General features: G+C 38.7%; 2 protein-coding genes and 1 pseudogene across 2 annotated transcripts; 2 read left to right on the top strand and 1 right to left on the bottom strand.

Moving 5' to 3' along the window:
• Positions 1–87: 87 nt before the first annotated feature.
• Positions 88–4,855, top strand: LOC141428996 (RAD50-interacting protein 1-like). Its single transcript, XM_074089123.1, has 7 exons — positions 88–275; positions 994–1,123; positions 1,643–1,758; positions 1,937–2,115; positions 2,614–2,788; positions 3,385–3,512; positions 3,816–4,855. The coding sequence occupies exons 1-7, from the start codon at positions 147–149 to the stop codon at positions 4,021–4,023; spliced, it is 1,065 nt and encodes a 354-aa protein (XP_073945224.1). The 5' UTR covers positions 88–146; the 3' UTR covers positions 4,024–4,855.
• Positions 4,856–5,392: 537 nt separating this feature from the next.
• On the bottom strand, positions 5,393–17,061 carry LOC141428669 (putative inorganic phosphate cotransporter). Its single transcript, XM_074088674.1, is given in 9 exon segments — positions 5,393–5,997; positions 6,832–6,863; positions 6,866–7,069; positions 7,639–7,855; positions 9,378–9,542; positions 15,775–15,984; positions 16,729–16,805; positions 16,808–16,967; positions 17,035–17,061. Coding segments are annotated over 9 exon segments (1,284 nt in total). The 3' UTR covers positions 5,393–5,805.
• A 976-nt stretch (positions 17,062–18,037) lies between these two features.
• LOC141428668 (putative inorganic phosphate cotransporter) overlaps positions 18,038–18,855 on the top strand; it is a 5,090-nt pseudogene continuing 4,272 nt past the window's right edge.

Genomic DNA, 18,855 nt, shown 5'->3' with positions numbered 1-18,855 from the left:
TTTTTGTAGCTGGTGTGTGTAATCATTCACTTCAACTTTCGTGGCACTACTATAACTTTCATTAGCTGTGGTCTTCTTGCAGCCTCCAATTCCTGGAGCTTCAACTAGAGCTTGTGGAAGAATGGCGGGTACGGTTGACGCAGATCATGAGCGCAGCCCTGGGTGCTTTGGAAGCGGACTCGTTCCTGGCGGGCGGGGCGCGGGACCCCCTCAGTGCTGTCGTCAACGCTGCGCACTACTCGCGCGAAGTACTGCTGCAGTGGGCGCATTCACTAGTAAGCGCTTTTATATCAAAGTTCCTTTTCCTTACTATCCTTACAATTTTTTTCTTAGCCTATATTATGTGTCCCACTGCTGGGCAAAGGCCTCCCCTTATACTATATTAATGCGAAAGTACGAGGGGTGATCTAAAAGTAATGATAATTGAAATTTTTGTTTTTATTTCTGAAATAAAATTAAAAAACATTGCATTGTTTATATAAATAATTACCTACACGAAAATGAAAAAAAATGGGCGAGATAATTACAGTTAGGTACTTACAGTACTAGTACAACCAGAATGTTAATGTCGCTCGGGACTCGTCGGTTTTATTCGTATTCCTGAAGATTGAGAGAGAATGATGGGAGTTTCGAACGATATTAGCAAACTATTTAAGTTGTAGTAACGGTTGAACGGATTTGGATTAAATTTAATATGTAGGTACATAACTGGATATTCTAGAATAACACATGGGCTACTTTTTATCCTGATATTCCTACAGGATAGGGATAACATCATGATCATCTCGAAATAATAACCAGGCTTTGAGTCATAAAATTTTGCACGGCTGTTTATACCTACTCATAGTGTAACGTCAATGAAAATCATGATTAAATTTTTGGGGATTCAAATTAGACTTTAGTAAGATCCCGGAAATTAATTTAAGGTTTTTATTAAAGCTATGGACTACAGTGATAGTGTAATGACTAGTAATATCATACCTCCTTTCGCAGCATTACCTGCAACTACATTACTACCGGCGTCAATTCCAACACTTCACGCATCAGCAGCATCAAGAAGACTCAGAGTCGTTGGGCTCGGACGACGAAAATGACGACGACAAACGCGGCAAAGAGAAATCTGGTAAGTTATAGCCTGGTATGTCGTCACTTTAAATTGTGGGGGAGAGGCTACAATAGAAAGATCTCTTTCCAGGCAGATTTTATTGTTGGGAAATTCAGAACTTGTATATTATATGCGGCCAAGTTGAGAAATTTGGGTTAGAATCAAATAAACGCAGCTGATCCTACTCTATCAACTCGTCCTAAAATCATCTAGACGAAATTGCGACTTGGCTAAGGGTCTCAAACCTATCGACACGGAATCGGCTTTAGCCGATCAAAAAACTCTTTATGTCCACGCAATAAGAGCGAAAAAGACGTCGATCAGCTCGGCCGACGCAACACGACGTTTCCCGACGGGAAGTCGTCTTTTTCACACTTATTGCGTGGAAATAAAGCGTTTTTTGGTTGGCCTAAGCCGATTCCGCGTCAACAGATGTAGGGAGACCCTAAAAAGTAACTCAGTCTTAGAAGCAACTCGATCAGTGAACTTAGTCTCATGATAGGTCTGATTGAACTGGTGATGTTTTGTTTGTTTTAGATTCCGAGGATGAAGCTTTATCACTGAAGGATGTGGAACAAAAGGCCAAGAATCTGGCACTTGATGAGTTGACGCGCCGAAATTCCGCGATGCCTGAACTTAGTCAGTTCGATATCGTAAGTCTACTTCTCTGCTTAAAAACTAGTTTGCGTCCGGATCTTTTTTCCCGTTGCAGAATTCAATATCCCGTTGGAACTTGGCAAGAATTTTGATTAAGAAAAAGGGATAAATAGTACAATAGTACTCGTTGGTAAGCCGTATTTTTCTCCCTTGATAAATAACATACCATTACAGATGTCACCAACGGGCACTAGAAACGTACCAGAGCTGACGAGTCAAGCGGCAGAAGAGGCTGGCGTGTGGGCTGAAGCGCCGGGACTGCTCGGGCGGCTGCGGGACGCCGGCCTCAAAGCACTAGTGGATCACGCGTTTATGGAGTTCAAAGCGGCTATGCGCGAGTACCGAAGGCAGAAGTAAGCTCATACATGGTCGTTCATAAGGGTTTCTGTACTTTCTGTGACAGGCTAGTTGGTATTTTAGTATCGTGATATTCGTTTGACATCTTTGGCATGTAACGCCTGATTCAATAAATTATGATAAGTCCCGTTTATGTTATTTGGGTACATCAGCTATTTATTGTTGTTGTTCTGTCCCGTTGGCGAAGGGACAAAAGTAGTACAGTTTAATAGAATAAGTATTGTGTCACATTATACTAACATGCATATTAGATGACCAAGAGGTAGAAGGTTTTAAAACTACCACAAAATGCATATTTGGCAATTTTAATACTATAATATAAACTTACGATTTAAAGTGTGACTCAGGAGAACGTAACTATAGCAACGAGACACGAAAAAGTTGATCGACCCATTTAACTGTGATATTTCACCTGTCAAGAAACCTCCATTTTACATAAGGCATGTCGGTAAGAACGGGACAAGCTTGGTAATGAAATTACTATTTGTTGACAGATGGCACGCGATGCTGGTGGTGGAAGAAAACGCTCTGTGCGTGTCAGGTCCACTTTGCCGGCCTCTTTCCGCGTTATGTGCTCGTCTCGCTACCGCTTCCGCGAGGCTGGCGCCAGCCTTATCAGTGAGACTTAGAGGATGCCTGGCTGAAAACGTGGACGGTTACATATTTGAGGTAAGTCATACGTCTTACAAAAATAATTTGCGTTCGAGAAATGAAAAGAAGCATGGCATATTTAAGTCAGAATCAAAAGTGCCTAGTTATAATAACTGTAGACCTAAGGGCCGATGGCTATTTCACTCAAAGAATTAGCGTAACTATTTATCGAGGACACGCTGCCAGCCTTTTTGGCACAATGCCTTGGGTCCATTTCTAGATTAATTTAGTTTTAAGCATGTAATTTTTCTCGAATGGCGTCCTCGGAACGGGAGACGAGCTGTCGGTAGGCCTCCAATAAGATGGAGCGACGACCTGGTTAAGATCGGGATCGCGATGGATGCGGAAAGTACAAGACCGGTCTGGGTGGAAAGCCTTGCGGGAGGCCTATATCCAGCAGTGGACATCTTTCGGCTGACATGATGATGATGATGTAATTTTAATTTTCATTTAGTTATTTAATTTCTTATTACCTTGTTATGTCTTTAGGATTTGTTCTCTGAAAAATAAAAAAAACACCTCTTTTTTCCAAATTACACCCGCGAGAAGCCGGGGTGGGCCGCTAGTTTAAATACACAGGCTTACTGCATTACCTATTCATATCGTCAATATAGGAAGTGGTGCTAGAAAGCTGGTTCAACACGGGCGGCACTATGCAGTTCACGCACGATGTCAAACGGAACCTCGTGCCAGCGTTCGCACCGCCCAATAAAAGTGCTTCTCAGATCAACTACTTGCCGAAGTAAGCTCTAAATTTTAGATAGTTGTTTTGTCTTGATGAGTGACTTATTTTAAGATCGCTTTTTTCTATTTATGGACTCCAAAAATACTTTTATAAGGTTTTACTTAACGCGCTTGGCCCCGGCAACGATCCACTTAGCTCTTACGCTATGCCTACACATATCCCATAGTAGTCACAAATACGTGTCACTGGCATAGGAGTAAGAACTAAAAAGTCAGACCAGTCTCTGGGGCCGAATGTGTTAATAATGGCGTCCGCATTTACTGTTTATTGTCGAACTAAAGCTCACATCGAACATTCCAGATTACTAGAATCCTGCAAACTACTAAACATGGAATACGATGACGCGCGTTGCCTTCGTGCGCAGGTAAAGAAACCTTCTATAGCGGCGAAGGAGACCCTACTGAACCAGGGAATCCGCGTGATTGAACCGCCTGAGGCTCTAAGGATACTCAATCAGAGGACAGACCTTAGTGACGCAGGAGCCGGGTCTGTAATGGACTTGTTCTGAGGATGAAGGCCTTTAGAATCGTTTTAGCCTGAGGTAAGAATGACCTGATGTAATATTGGTGGGTGAAATTCAAGTTCAAGGATTACGTTAAGTCATAAATATGTAGTTACAGGTGAAGGTAATTTAACCGTGTAAAAATACAGAAAATGTAGGTAGCTGGGGCTGTAAATCGAACCTAGTTCATTATTCCATGATTCGTGCTTCACCATATATGGCACCAACCCAAGCTTTGCCTTTATATAAGGGAGTATGATTGTGAAATGAAAAATTATACCATGTGACAAACTACTTTATTTATTACTTGAGCCACACGTGGATTACCGCGGAAATACTCACAGCCTAATGTCACTGACATAAAAACCTGCCAATCACTGCACCGGCGGGATATTCCTCCGTCGCCTCCTCCCCCCCGCATACCACCAAATTCGTCGAAAAATTGCGTAACGTCACAGAATCTTGATGCTAATCTAAATATAGATAGCATAGTAGAAAGGGAAGTAAAGATTATATTTTTATATTGCGTTTTTTTTAATTTAATAATTGACTAAATTTTATAGATTCGTTATATTATTTATTAAATTTTATAGTAATTATTGAAATTAAGTTTTTGTTGATGCCTGACAAAAGTAGAAATTGAGGAAAAGTAGAGATTTCCTCTTGCATTTAAGCACAAATTTTATTTAATCGAAAAGCGTTATTAACAATAAAATATGGGTCGGGTAAATTAATCATGTCTTATAAAATTAGTTCTGCATTCTTATATATAAGTTAAAATGTTGTTCATTATTTATTTCATAAATATGACAGTTGTGTTGATATTAATAAAACTTCTGTTTATAAAAACTTTTTTTATTTAACGAAATAAGTTTATTATTTTTCTAACAATTTTACTAATTTAACATGTATAACTACACACACCATACACTCATTAAGCACATTCATTGTATCTACAAACAAAAACCATGGCACAAATGCACTTTTAAGGCAAAATATAGGTGTAAAATAATTATGTTCACAGCCGTTTTCTTAAAAATCGCTCAATTAGGAATAGTGTGAACAAAATAGCTTTGAAAGTAAATCCCTTTTTTGTCATTTAAAACTTATTAAGTACCTATTACTAACAAGCATGTAACTTTACTTAGGCAGTCAGTTTTATCAGAGTTTATTTCATTTTACTTTTATGTGTACCTATTTTATTTAATCATCATCATTACAAAAAACATTCAATATCATTAATTACAATAACAAAAAAATTTGTTCACTTCTACACTTTTGTACATTTTTTTTTCGATTTTTAATATAAAATGTGATGATCAAATCATAGCCAGCAGTTTAATACATCAGTGCAGCAGAATATCCATTCGTACAAATGTTTACTGATTGATGATTGATTTTATGTTTTGTACTTTTATTCTTTTGGAAACACATCGATAAATCTTATAATACTTTCTAAAATACCTATTTATAATAGTATACTTAAATATAGCTTATAAATACCTACATCTTCACACACCTTGAAGAATCTCCATTTCAGTTTATATTTTTACGATTTACGAGCTTCAGTACACAAGACAACTTTGATTGAGCGACCAATATCAAAAAAATCTTAAAACTCAAGTGTTCAAATATTTTCTAGAACCGCCAACTTCCAACATTCATGTTGATCTTGGGATTTGTACTGTATCTGCATGTACAGATAAGTAAAACTTATTTGTACAATTACACACTTCAATCAACTCAGTGTGCTAGTTTCCTGTATTCTCCGATTGCTGTACTATTCTATTACAATATCACCTCTGCGTTGACTGATCGAGACGAGTCGCCGGCCTCTGTCTTTTGCCGCCGCCTCGGGTCCTGGGAGGAACTGTTCCACCACTGTTCATCGCCGGAAGCCCACGCTACATACACCAGGTTTGTGACGATGAATACTGCTAATGTGATCCAGAAGACTAGACGCCATTGCACTAATGTGCTCTGAAAGATAACATGACTTGTAAGTATTCTGTATGTATTTGGCCTCATCTGCACTTAACATCAGCTGAGGTAGGGGTCAATCACGGTCAGTTTTGTGTAAAAAAAAATCTACATGTTCTGGCCTCATATTCATAAATCTACATGAATACTGGATCGCAGTTTAAAATAATAACTACATAAAAAACCGCATCGAAATCGGTTCATCCGTTCGAGAGCTACGATACCAGGCAAACTTATAACGCCCCTCTTTTTGGGTCGGAGGTTAAATACATAGAAGTAATAAGGAAGCTGCATAGAGTCAATATTAAAAATAATTCAGATGGCCGACTATAAGACGTTGTGTTCGTCCTATGTTTGTCAATTTCGATATATTGTACGCAAGACTTGAGCTTTACACAGATTACAGGTGTGGTGCGTTAGCGGGGCAGCAGGTTACGAAGTTCGAATTTTGCAATTTTTCGTACTATACTTAGGGCCTGATATTTATTTTGACAAAGGCACCTCGTGCACTAGACAGCCACGCCAAGACCACAACCAGTGCCCGCAACGACCAGATTAACTAAGGGTCTCCCCACATCTATCGAACACGTCTTCCCGTCGGTAAACGTCTTTTCGCGTCGGCCGAGCTGATCGACGTCTTTTTCGCCCTTATTGCGTGGACATAGAGTTTTTTGATATAGATTTGAGGAGATCCTAAAGAAGCAGCCAGTTGGCCTCATATTCATAATAGTTTCTTTAGTTCTGGTCGTTGCGAGCACGTCATACCGCGGCCACGTCGTGCGCGAATTGCCAAAGACAACTATAACAACAAGGTTTCCTTGGTGTTTAACTTACATCGGGTGTCAGCAGTCCCACCAAATACGGGCAATGATCCCCGTAACAGCACCCAGTCCGTTCACGATTGCCATTATGGTCCCAGCATAGTTGCAGCTCAAGTCTAGGGCGTTGACCTTCATCCCAGGGTAGAATGCTCCCATCAGACCCATGGATACCGTGAACAAGGCCACCACTGTGGTCGTGTCGCAGCCAGAGTATGAAGCCAGAATCATGCAAATGCCTGGGCCCACGGACGCTGAAAAAGGAGACGTATATGTAACTATTAAGTTAAGGTGCCATCAGCCAAATATGTGGTCTACCACCCTAAAGTTGATAATCGTTTGCATGTCATTAAACAATAATGCCAAAACACGTGTATGTCAACTTGAAAGTTCGACTTTAGCGACATATATATTTGATAGCAACTTGTTTAAAATTGATAGACCACTTATTTGGCTGATGATACCTAATTACAATTTGTACTACTAGAGAATGCAATAAGAATAAGGCAAAAAAGTACATCACGTGATTTGTATCTGGGCCTAGGCTATGAGTAGGTACAAAGATATCGATTCGGCCAAAATTAGAAAAATATACATAGCCTTAAGGCCGCTGCACACCACATAAGTAACGCCTGATTCAATAAATTATTCGAATAGATACTTATTTTTGCACTTGACTGTACGTAGGGTATTTAAAATATAGAAGCTTGTATGAGTATTGGATTTTGAATTTACGATTTTAAATCGACAAGCAGTTATGTCGACATCCTCATGGATGTCCGACACGACTCTTCCGTCATTTTATTAATTTATTATTACTTACCAATGGTAGTAAAGGTTTTCCGGGCATTGGTGACCGTCATCCACTTCCTCTTGACGATCTTATCACAAATCCATCCAAAGACTATGGAGCATATCCACATAACGAGATACGGTAGCGCCGCAAGCATACCGGTCCTGTGTATGTCGAATTTCAACACCCCTGTCATGTACTTCGGCAAATCTGTTACCATCGTAAAGTATCCGTAGTCATGCCCAATCTATGGAGAAAATTATTCATTAAAACATTTAAACTCATTTCTACCCTTAATTTGTCAATGTTCACCACAATGAACATGATTCAAGACTATCTTTTAGTATTTTTTTTTTTATACATTTTTAGACATGGAGAATGAGAAAAATATGAATTGTAGGAAAGTCGAGAGTATATGTAGCTTTTGAGTTGTAGTACGAGCCTTGATCGATCATGCAAGTCAAGTCAAGGAGTCAAGGTCTTTGGTTTGGTTGCTTTACATTTGGCACTGCCCCTCCCTGCTACCCCTTGCGACGCCTTTAACGTAAACTAAGTACCTACTTTACAGTAAAAGTGTACAATCTTTGCTTAATTTGGGGCTAGGTCGATTGGTGTAATTTGTCCCGAGAATTAATTAATTACGTACTATATTATTATTGTGCCTCCTCAGGCTGCTTGAAGCTTGAAGGAGCTACGCCCTCAGTCGATTCCTTGATATAGGTAATCACCAAGAGAAGCGTTTAGTTTTGATATTAGGAATTATTATGAACACAGTGTTATATGAAAATGAAAATGAAAATGAAAATAATATATGGCTTCATTACTTTTTTTTTATAAAATAGGCTTACGTTTTGAATCAATCCCGCATGATAGAATGGTTTAAAAATGTTCATCTTTAAATCATCATGAATCCACTATAATAACGATAGGTAACTGTAAATGTTAGTTATTACTACTTAAGTAAATACAAGCCGTAGTAGCAGAGCTGTAAAGGTCGAAGAAGCAGAAGGCTAAACCACTTAATTGGTTATTTATGTGAAAAGAAGATCTTAGTTCCTTATCATGGCTTTTCTCGATACCTATTAAACAATAATAGAGGAAATCTAGTAACAATTAGACCGACAGGAATAGGAAAACTCTACCTACAATTTATCGACGCGGCGCAAAAAACCTTGAGTAAAAATTTCTTTACTCAACGAAAAACAGAAGTTTAATATCCATGGTACAGCCAAAGAAATTATATATAGCATTGAAGAACCTTTCCCAAAAGGTAGGCGCCAAGAAATTATGAAAATTTGTAGTGCATCACTAGTGTATTTAGCTTGATTGAGAGTGGACGTATCTACTGTAAATCATTGATTGCGTGTTAATAAGGGTTCCGTACCTTAAATGATAAAACGGAACTCTTATAGGATCACTTGCATGTCTCTGTTTGTCAGCTGACAGTCAATACTCCGGTAATGTACGGTATTTACATTAAAAGGAAGAATTCGTTATTGTCTAGGAAAGTCCAACTTCAACTAGGAAAGTACGGAATCCTCTCCACGCGAGTTTAGCTAGCTAACTGGTCCGGTTATTTTAAATCCTGGATGTTTTTCTAAAATGTTGATATCAATCGTTAAGCCAGCATCATCGCAAACAAGTCGTTAATGATTTATATTAAGTCGCATTCACATTACATCATCTAGCGCCCAGGTGTCTTACCAGCATTATCTTAAACGAATCTTTACTATTGTTCGTCAGTGTACATGAAATACGTTAATACAAACCTGAGCGCAAACGAGGGCCCACAGAGGTACGGACATAACGATGGCCTTCCACGGGATAGAAGAGGGTTCACTGCTTCGGTGCCTGCCCAAAGCTTCCTCCAAAAACTTCTTTTCTTGATCAGAAATGAAAGGATGGGACTCGGGATCATTGTAACACAGCAACGTCTGTAAAACATAACAATGTTTAAACTTCAATTATAATGGTAATTATTTATGTATAGCGCATGTGTTTTGGTGTTTGTATATTATAATTCGTATTATTTCGTATCGCAAAGCGAGATGTTTTCTTCGAATTTGCTTACAAAAAGCTAAGAGCGGGTAGCAACCGACGAACGAAGAGGAGGTAGGTATTTTTTCACTGTTATCTCAGATCAAAAAGAAAGTTTTTTGTTAAAAAATATAGATTTAATGCAAGTTTTTTTGCTGACTATACTTTTTAAAAGAGTCTGCTCTGCGCCGGAGAAGATCTTGGCCGGAAAACCAGAACTCCACTATGATTATTGTACCTATTATCACTAGATTTCGCTCCAAACTATGACTAACAAACAAATGTTGAAAGCAAAATAAAAAAGCTTGTAAAAGTAAAGACGGAGTTCACCGAACGGCGAAGTAAGGCCAGCAATACTTTAATCTAGCCGTGTGCATACATTTGCACCGCACACAATAATAACAATCAAACATCGCAAATCAGCTTACATAGTAGTTGTTAGACGTACCTACTTTTCTACCGGGTCTCATGTAGGTTCTTAGTCGGTACTTTTTTACTCAAGTACGGCAAAGCCAAAGGAAGAGTAATGATTTTTATTTGACTTGAGACTTAAGTAATTATTCAACTCGAAAAAGCGCAGATTAAGCAGTTCTTTAAAAACAAATTGAGCACCGTGAAAGTTTTTACATCTTTTTTTTTTTCATTCAACGTTCAACTTTCATCAGTCTTGTTTATTTTTACAGACAATTGGGTGTGGTTTATTCAAAAATAATGCAGCTCGAGTTACAGTAAACTGGAAAAACCGGTGGCCGTATAGTTAACGCACTAACGTTCGCGATCACATTCACCGTCTCTTCCTTACCTTGTCTTATACCATGTGAAGAAAGAAGTGGTGAAAACGATCGTTATTTCAAGTGCGTTTAGACAATAAGGTCTCAGTTTGTTTAAGATTGATAATGAATGGGCATGTAGATATGCATTATCTCTATTGCATGGCATGCCTTATGACCTTTTGTGTAATGACAACACCATGGGTTGTCTACTGCTCTCTATCTCGTCTTCCGTCCGTCGACTCACTGCTTGTTATTTTGTTGCTGTACTGTAATTGAATAAATCCTGATTCATCTGAGAAATCATCCGTCTTCATTTATTGTATCCACGATAAACCTCTGAAAGGACACCGACTGCTGCTCCTACAGGTTATGTATGCCCAGTTCACGAAGAACGTGGATGGATGAGGTTAAGCATCTGACTGAACACAAGTAAGCGCAAATATTTATATTTTTTTGGAGCGATATGCCTGCTAATGGTGATGATGTGTTGGAACCTCGTGGCAACATGCCTGCCGCGAACTCGCAAGCGACAGTGATGCATGCCGCAAGCTCTCATGCCAGCATTGAAAAACTGGAAGGCGCTCGCAATTACCATTCTTGGAAATTCGCAGTAAGAATGTCATTGATGCATGATGGATTGTGGGACATTGTGGAGACTGGTACTAGTGAGGGAGATGTGCTGCGTGACCAGCGCGCCCTAGCAAGAATATGCTTAGCTACTAAATCAAACCTATACCAATACGTAAGAAATGCCAAAACCGCCAAGGAGGCGTGGAAATGCCTTGCTGACGTCTTCGAAGATTCAGGTTTGGTGCGCAGAGTACTCTTATTAAGGCAATTACACAGAATAGAGTTCTGCAATTTCAAGTCTATGTCAGATTACATAGAAGCTATAATGACAAATGTTCAACAATTGGCCGATATAGGTAAAATAATTGAAGACACTGAAGTAGCAGAGGTATTGTTGAGTGGATTGCCTGTTGAGTATGATTCTCTTGTTTCAAATTTGGAGACCGCAAATATGACAAAGAAATTGTCCAGCGAGGTTGTCCGAGCCCGCTTGTTACAGGAGGAATACAGGAAGTCTGACTCCGAGAACAACACTGCATTTCTTTTGAAGAATAGATCATTTAAAGGAAGATGTCACTTCTGCAAGAAAGTAGGTCACATGAAGGCAAATTGTTTAAAATTGAAACTGAAGCACAGGAGCAAGAGTAGCGAAGACCAGGCCATGGCTGCAGGTTTTGAGGTGCACCAGGATGTGTGGTTCGTGGACTCTGGATGTACTTCGCACATGTGTAATTCTCTGGACTCTTTTGTCAATTTGAAGACTTTTAATAATAAAGTGACAGTTGCAAATAATGAACAAATGCAATGTGAAGGTATAGGTGATGTATTTTTGAACTTAAATGGTAAATTAAGAAAATTGTGTAGCGTTTTGTATGTACCAGGTCTTGCAACAAATTTAATATCTGTTAGTAGGCTAATTAGTCGAGGTTACAGCGTGAGGTTCGACAGGACAGGGTGTGTCATTGTAGACAAAGGTCTTAACAGGGTTGCGTCTGCTTTTGTACAAAACGGTATGTATAGATTGAGCATAGGTGAGAATTCGTGCAATGTGGTGAACTACAAACCCTCACAAGGGCGAGAGTTTGTTAGTTCCGCAGTTGCTACTCAGGATGCAAAACAATTGTGGCACCAGAGGTTGGGGCATATTAATCAGAGGGATTTGCAGTCGCTTGGGGATAGGTTGCCTAAAAATCTTTTGTTGCAGAACCAAGGACAGCAGGAAGGTAAATGTGTTCCTTGCCTTGAGGGGAAGTTGGCCGCTAAGCCTTTTCCTAAAGGGGCAAGTGTGCTAGCTGATAAACCGCTAGCTCTGATACACTCTGATGTATGTGGCCCACTGCCGAGTAGCTGGGGTGGCGCGAAATATCTGCTCACCTTCACGGATGACTGCACGAGGAAATCATTTGGTTCTTATTAAAGAAGAAATCTGAGGTATGTGACCGTTTTATTGAATTAGTTAGTATGTTAGAAAGGCAGACAGGGCTGTATGTTAAGTGTCTACGTTCAGATAATGGCGGAGAGTATTGCAACAAACAACTTTCTCATTTCTTGAAAAGAAAGGGTATAGTGCATCAAACAACAGTGCCATATTGTCCACAACAGAATTCCGTATCGGAGAGGCTCAACCGCACTTTAATGAATAAAGTCCGGTGCATGCTGCAGCAGTCGGGACTGGACCGCCGTTTTTGGGGTGAGGCTGTGATGGCCGCCATATATTTGAAGAATAGATCTCCAACAGTGGCATTAGGTGGACGTATTCCGGAGGAGGTATGGACTGGGTCTAGAGTGGACCTTGGTCAACTCCGGGTCTTTGGTTGTATGGCATATGTAAAGGTACCAGATGTTAAACGTGGTAAATTAGATGCAAAGTCAAAACCATATGTGTTTGTGGGTTATTCAGACACAAGTAAAGGTTATAGGTTGGCTGACTGTTTAGACCCGAGAAAAGTTGTATTGTCAAGAGATGTAGAATTTTTAGAAAATAGGTTTTATAATTTTCGACAGAATAATAATGATAATTGCAATAATTTTAATTTGGATTTTATTTATGGATTTATAAATAATGAGGATAATTGCAATGTGTCATTGTCAGGTGATGTGAATGAGAATAGCATTGGTTCCAGCAGTAGGAATGAGAGTACTATTGTCAGTGATGTGAATGAGAGTAGCATAGGAATTTGTAGGAACGAAACGAGTAGTCCTAGGTATGTGAATGAGAGTAGCATAGGAATTAGTAATAGGAACGAAAGTAGTAGTCCTAGTGATGTAAATGAGAGTAGCATCGAGTCTATTAGCAGGAATGATAGTACTGATATAGGAGTTGTAAATGATAGTAGCAACATTTTAGAGAGTATTAAACGTGATCATAATTACTCATTAAATTTTTCAGATGGAGCTGATGAAGAGTATTGCTCTGCAAGTGAGAGTGGCTCTCTATCTGATGGTTCTGCGGGAGTGAAAGAGTGCTCACCGGGCAGCACCACGTCTGCTGGAGGGGAAGTGACGGCAGAGGCGGAAGCCCGACCTTCGACCTCTACAGAGCGTCCAGTGCGTAGTACGCGTTCTGCTCTACCCAAGAGGTATGCCGATTACGATTTATCTTTGATGGCGAATGGTCGTGCGTTCGAGCCAACTACGTATGAAGAGGCCGTATCCAGCGCTGATGCTGATGACTGGCGAGCTGCTATGACGCAGGAATACGACTCGCTAATGAAGAACAAGGTTTGGAAGCTGGTAGACAGACCTAAGAACGTCAATGTGGTAAAAAGTAAGTGGGTATATAAAATTAAAAATGATGCCTCTGGTAATTTTATATGTCATAAAGCACGACTCGTCGCGAGGGGCTTTACGCAGCAGGAGGGGATTGATTACAATGATACATTCTCGCCTGTCGTACGCCACTCTACCATGAGGATATTATTTAGTTTGGCAAATGAACTAGATTTAAATATAGATCACATTGATGTAACTACAGCATTTCTGAATGGAAATTTAGAAGAGACCATTTATATGGAACAACCTAAAGGTTATAATGTAGACCATAGTAAGGTATGTTTACTTCAAAAAAGTATATATGGACTGAAGCAATCTAGTCGCATGTGGAATTTAAAAATTCACAATGTTCTGTGTAACAATGGTTTGGTTCAAAGTAAAAGTGAACCTTGTGTGTACTACATAAGGTCAAAAAATGATTTTGTTATCGTAGCATTGTATGTTGATGATTTTTATTTGTTTTATCAAAAAGATAGCTTATGTAAAGTCAAGCTATTGCAAACATTAGAGAAAGAATTTAACATTAAAAATCTGGGTCCCATACAAAGCTACTTAGGTATCCGTGTTCGTAGAGATAGAAAAAACGGGACTTTGTCTTTGGATCAGACTGTGTACATAAAGAGCATTTTAAATAAATTTAATATGTCTAATTGCAAGCCTGTATATACACCTATGCTTCAGTGTACTAAGTTAGAATTGGAAAATAAAAATGAATGTTTAAGTGATGACACATTCAAGTACAGACAGCTTATTGGTTCATTAATGTATTTGTCTGTCTGTACACGACCGGATATTGCTTTCGCGTGTAGCAAACTTAGTCAGTATAATAACTGTTATGGGAAATCACATTGGTCAGCTGCCAAGCGTTTGCTACGATATTTAGCAGGTACAATTAATTACGGTTTATTGTTTATAAAAGTAAGGAATTGTCATTAAGTGCATATAGTGACGCTGACTGGGGAAATGACTGTCTTGATAGAAAGTCTTATACTGGTTTCGTTATAAAGCTGGGAAATAACACAGTTAATTGGGAATCCAGAAAGCAAAGGTCGGTAGCGTTGAGTAGTACTGAAGCTGAGTATATGGCTATAGCAGATGTATCTAAGGACTTATGTTTTATACAGAACCTTATGTCAGAGATACTTCCAGATACCCGTATGAGCATTATTGTTTATAATGATAATCAGAGTGCGCATAAATTAATTGAGAACAAAGAATTGTGTCATAAGCGCACTAAGCATATTGATGTTAGATTTCATTTTATTAAAGATTTAGTGCAAAAAGGGTTTATGGTTGTAAAGTATCTGAGTACTGAAAGAATGATAGCCGATGCTCTAACTAAGGTATTAAGTGCTAGAAGAAACAGTTTATTGATGAATAAAATGTGTGTAAAGCCTTGCTAATTATGATTGTGTACATGCATCATGAATTGTTTGTTTATGCTAAGTTAGCATGATAGGTTGTTATTTTATGGTTTGGACTGTATACCTACTTGAATCTTGCATTGTGTAGAGTCAATAAAGTGTTGATGTAGAGTCGATGTAGGATTGATGTAGAGTCAATATAGAGTCAATGTAGAGTCTATGTAGAGTCATCAAGCATGCAATTTGTTGTGTTCGGCATTAGATTATAATGCATAAGGGGAAGTGTTAAGATTGACAATGAATGGGCATGTAGATATGCATTATCTCTATTGCATGGCATGCCTTATGACCTTTTGTGTAATCACAACACCATGGGTTGTCTACTGCTCTCTATCTCGTCTTCCGTCCGTCGACTCACTGCTTGTTATTTTGTTGCTGTACTGTAATTGAATAAATCCTGATTCATCTGAGAAATCATCCGTCTACATTTTATTGTATCCACGATAAACCTCTGAAAGGACACCGACTGCTGCTCCTACAAGTTCCACGTAATATAATTTGAACGGGGGTTTGGGTCAGGAAGAAATAAGTATGTCAGAATTCCTACATCTGCAAACGCTTATCTTTCGCGGCAGAAGAAGCGAACTTACCCACAATATGAACCACAATATGCCGATAGCACCAAATAAGTAGAATACGGACTGCCATTCTCTGGTCTCCTTCATGACCAGTCCGGATAGGTAGGTGCCAGCAATATTGCCTATTTGAGCGCCACCGAACACGAGTGAGCCCATTCGGCCACGCTCAGACAAAGGCGCCCAGCGAGCCAACATCGCATTCAACGCGGGAAATGTGGTCCCCTGTAAAAAAAGAAATGTATAAAGATTTCAACGTGGTGTCCGTATTGCGTTTTTTTTTGTTTTTTTATTAGACTGGAAGGCAAACGAGCAAGTGGGTCTCCTGATGGTAAGAGATCACCACCGCCCATAAACATCTGCAACACCAGGGGTATTGCAGATACGTTGCCAACCTAGAGCGTTTATTTTAGCATTAGATTAGAAAAAGGGTAAACAATCTTGAAGAGTCATTTATCTGAAAATCGCTTTTAAAAAACTAGAATTTACGAAACTAAATGACCACATTGATACAACGGCACTTACTCGAAAACACCATTTTATAAGCTATAGGTAAAGGCCGATGCAGACTTGTGATTAATGCTACTTGATCGTTCAAGAATGCCTGTTTATTTGTAAATAAGATCCATGTCATTATGTCTTTTAATGACCTACCCGCAAAATCAACAAAGCACAGACCACCACCAAGCGATATTCTGACAGCTGTCATTACTAAATCTTTAACGTTTGCGTATACTCGTATTTATGCATAATGCCGGCACTTCACTTGGCAACTCACCAAAATATTTGCATGTGTAAAAGAGAGACATTTCATTTCTAGCGTAAGTGATAGAGATGTCAATAGCACAATGCGAATATTTTAAATATGATTGTGATCAAATTCGTTTGTGATTAAAATGACTACATGCGGTGACATGAGCAGTAGTATTTTATTTTACAACTTAGTTTGAAATTGAGAAGGATTCTTACCTCTCCAAGTCCTTCCAAGACTCTCAAAACTATGAGCCCCTCCGCGCCGCCTGCAGTCACTGCCCATGGAGTAAAAGCGTGAAGACAGCTGTACTGAGAATACCGAAGCCCAGCGAGTATTTTCCTCCAAACTTCTCCGCTAGCAATCCTCCTGGCATGTGCGTTACTATGTAGCCGTAATAGAATGCGCTAAGAATTAGGCCCTGAGTCTTTTCGTCCCATTCGAAACCACCGGAATTCTGAAAAAGTAAATCCTTCGTCAAAGTGGTAATAAGTTTGATTAGAATATTTGATTAGATCAATAACCAAGTACCAAAACTCTAGTTTCAACATCGTTAAAAATACCTAACTTTAAAAATTGTGAATATTACTGCTGCTTTTAAAATTGTTAAAATATCTTTGCTACCTATGTACTAGAAATCCATACTAATATTATAAATGCGAAAGTAACTCTGTCTGTCTGTCTGTCTGTCTGTTACGCTTTCACGCCTAAACCGCTGAACCGATTTTGATGAAATTTGGTACAGAGATAGAATAGACCATGGGAAAGAACATAGGCTACCTTTTATCGCAAAAAAGAGGCTTTAAAGGGTTGAAATAGGGGATGAAGTTTATATGGTGGAAGTTCGTCGCTGTCAAAGATAAAACTATGTAACTTGGCATTTAGGCACTTAATAAGAATAAGTCTATATTTGTTTGAGATTTTTTGAAAATTCGACCTGTGAGGGGATGAAATAGGGGATGAAAGTTTATATGGAAGGTCGTCATTATCGAAGATAAATCGATGAATCTTTATTAAACTTGCCATTTCGGCACATGAAAAGAGATAAATAGATATTTGTTCGCACGTTTTTTAAAATTCTTCGTGTGAGGGGGTGAAATAGGGGATGAAAGTTTATATGGAAGATCGTCATTGTCGAAGATAAATCGATGGTTCTTTATGAAACTTGGCATTTGGGTACGTGATAAGAGATAAATAGATATTTTTCGCGCGTTTTTTAAAAATTCTTCCTGTGAGGGGGTGAAATAGGGATGAAACTTTATATGGAAGATCATCATTGTCGAAGATAATTCGACGGTTCTTTATGAAATTTGGCATTTGGGCACGTGCTAAGAGATAAATACATATTTGTTCGCGCGTCTTTAAAACTCTTTCTGTGAGGGGTGAAATAGGGGATGAAACTTTATATGGAAGATCGTCATTGTCGAAAATAAATCGATGGTTCTTTATGAAACTTGGCATTAGACTACTTATAAGAAATAAATAGATATTTGTTCAAGCGTTTTTGAAAATTTTACCTGCGAGGGGATGTTAGCAGAGGAGGTGATGCAATGTTAGTAGAGCCTTCTAAGCTCATAGGCAAAATGTACGCGATGTGGGGTCATTTTAGATGGCGTATTCACATAGACAGTCAGACATGAAAAATTATGATTTTCAGATTTTTCTTATTAATTGTGCTATAAGAGCTACCTTTATGCAAAATTCAAGTTCTAGGACAGCCGGAAGTACCCTATAACTTTTTCTGTTAAGGCAATTGGTTTGGAAACACCTTTTTAATGACTGTAGCTTTTGATTGCCTTGACTTAGAGGTTTGATAGATGGACGGACGGATAGCAAAGTAATCCTATACGAGTTAATTTTTTTTCCTTTTAGGTACGGAACCCTAAAAAACATTTGCTCCAGCGCTTTTCGAATTTCACCTATTTACTTGAAAAATATGGGATGAAAGTTCTTAAGGAATTCCAAACAAATTACTACATATAACAAATTACTACATATAAGTATATTTATCGGAAATATGTGTAGCTATGCTTAGTAAAATGCCCGTCTTAATTAATAATCCTACCCTCCTACTTACAATAAAGGACGTAGGTGTCAAGAGTTCACTATGAAGAATTAGTCCTTTTGGTGTTGGCAGGGTAGAATACACGTCGTATTGCTAAATTGTAGCTACCCGCAAATATTTATGTTTTACCAAAGAACATCGGGTGGATGGATGGATGGAAGAACAAAAATAGTTTATATTTATAGCAATGTATTAAAATAGGTTATTTTCGGTAAACCATAGAAGTTTCTATGTACTATTATTGGCAGAATAGGTATCCTAATAAATTAAATACTTCCAA

This window comes from Choristoneura fumiferana, chromosome 6 (assembly GCF_025370935.1).
Source record: "Choristoneura fumiferana chromosome 6, NRCan_CFum_1, whole genome shotgun sequence".
NCBI lineage: Eukaryota > Metazoa > Arthropoda > Insecta > Lepidoptera > Tortricidae > Choristoneura > Choristoneura fumiferana.
Note: the sequence above shows the minus strand (reverse complement) of the source record. Positions and strands in the feature narration are given on the sequence as shown.

Excerpts from the sequence above, each read along its gene's own strand:
- LOC141428996 (XM_074089123.1), top strand. The coding sequence starts at position 147 with ATGAGCGCAGCCCTGGGTGCTTTGGAAGCGGACTCGTTCCTGGCGGGC. Across the intron at positions 1,124-1,642 it reads ACGCGGCAAAGAGAAATCTG|ATTCCGAGGATGAAGCTTTA; the intron begins GTAAGTTATAGC and ends TGTTTGTTTTAG. Across the intron at positions 2,789-3,384 it reads TGGACGGTTACATATTTGAG|GAAGTGGTGCTAGAAAGCTG; the intron begins GTAAGTCATACG and ends TCGTCAATATAG.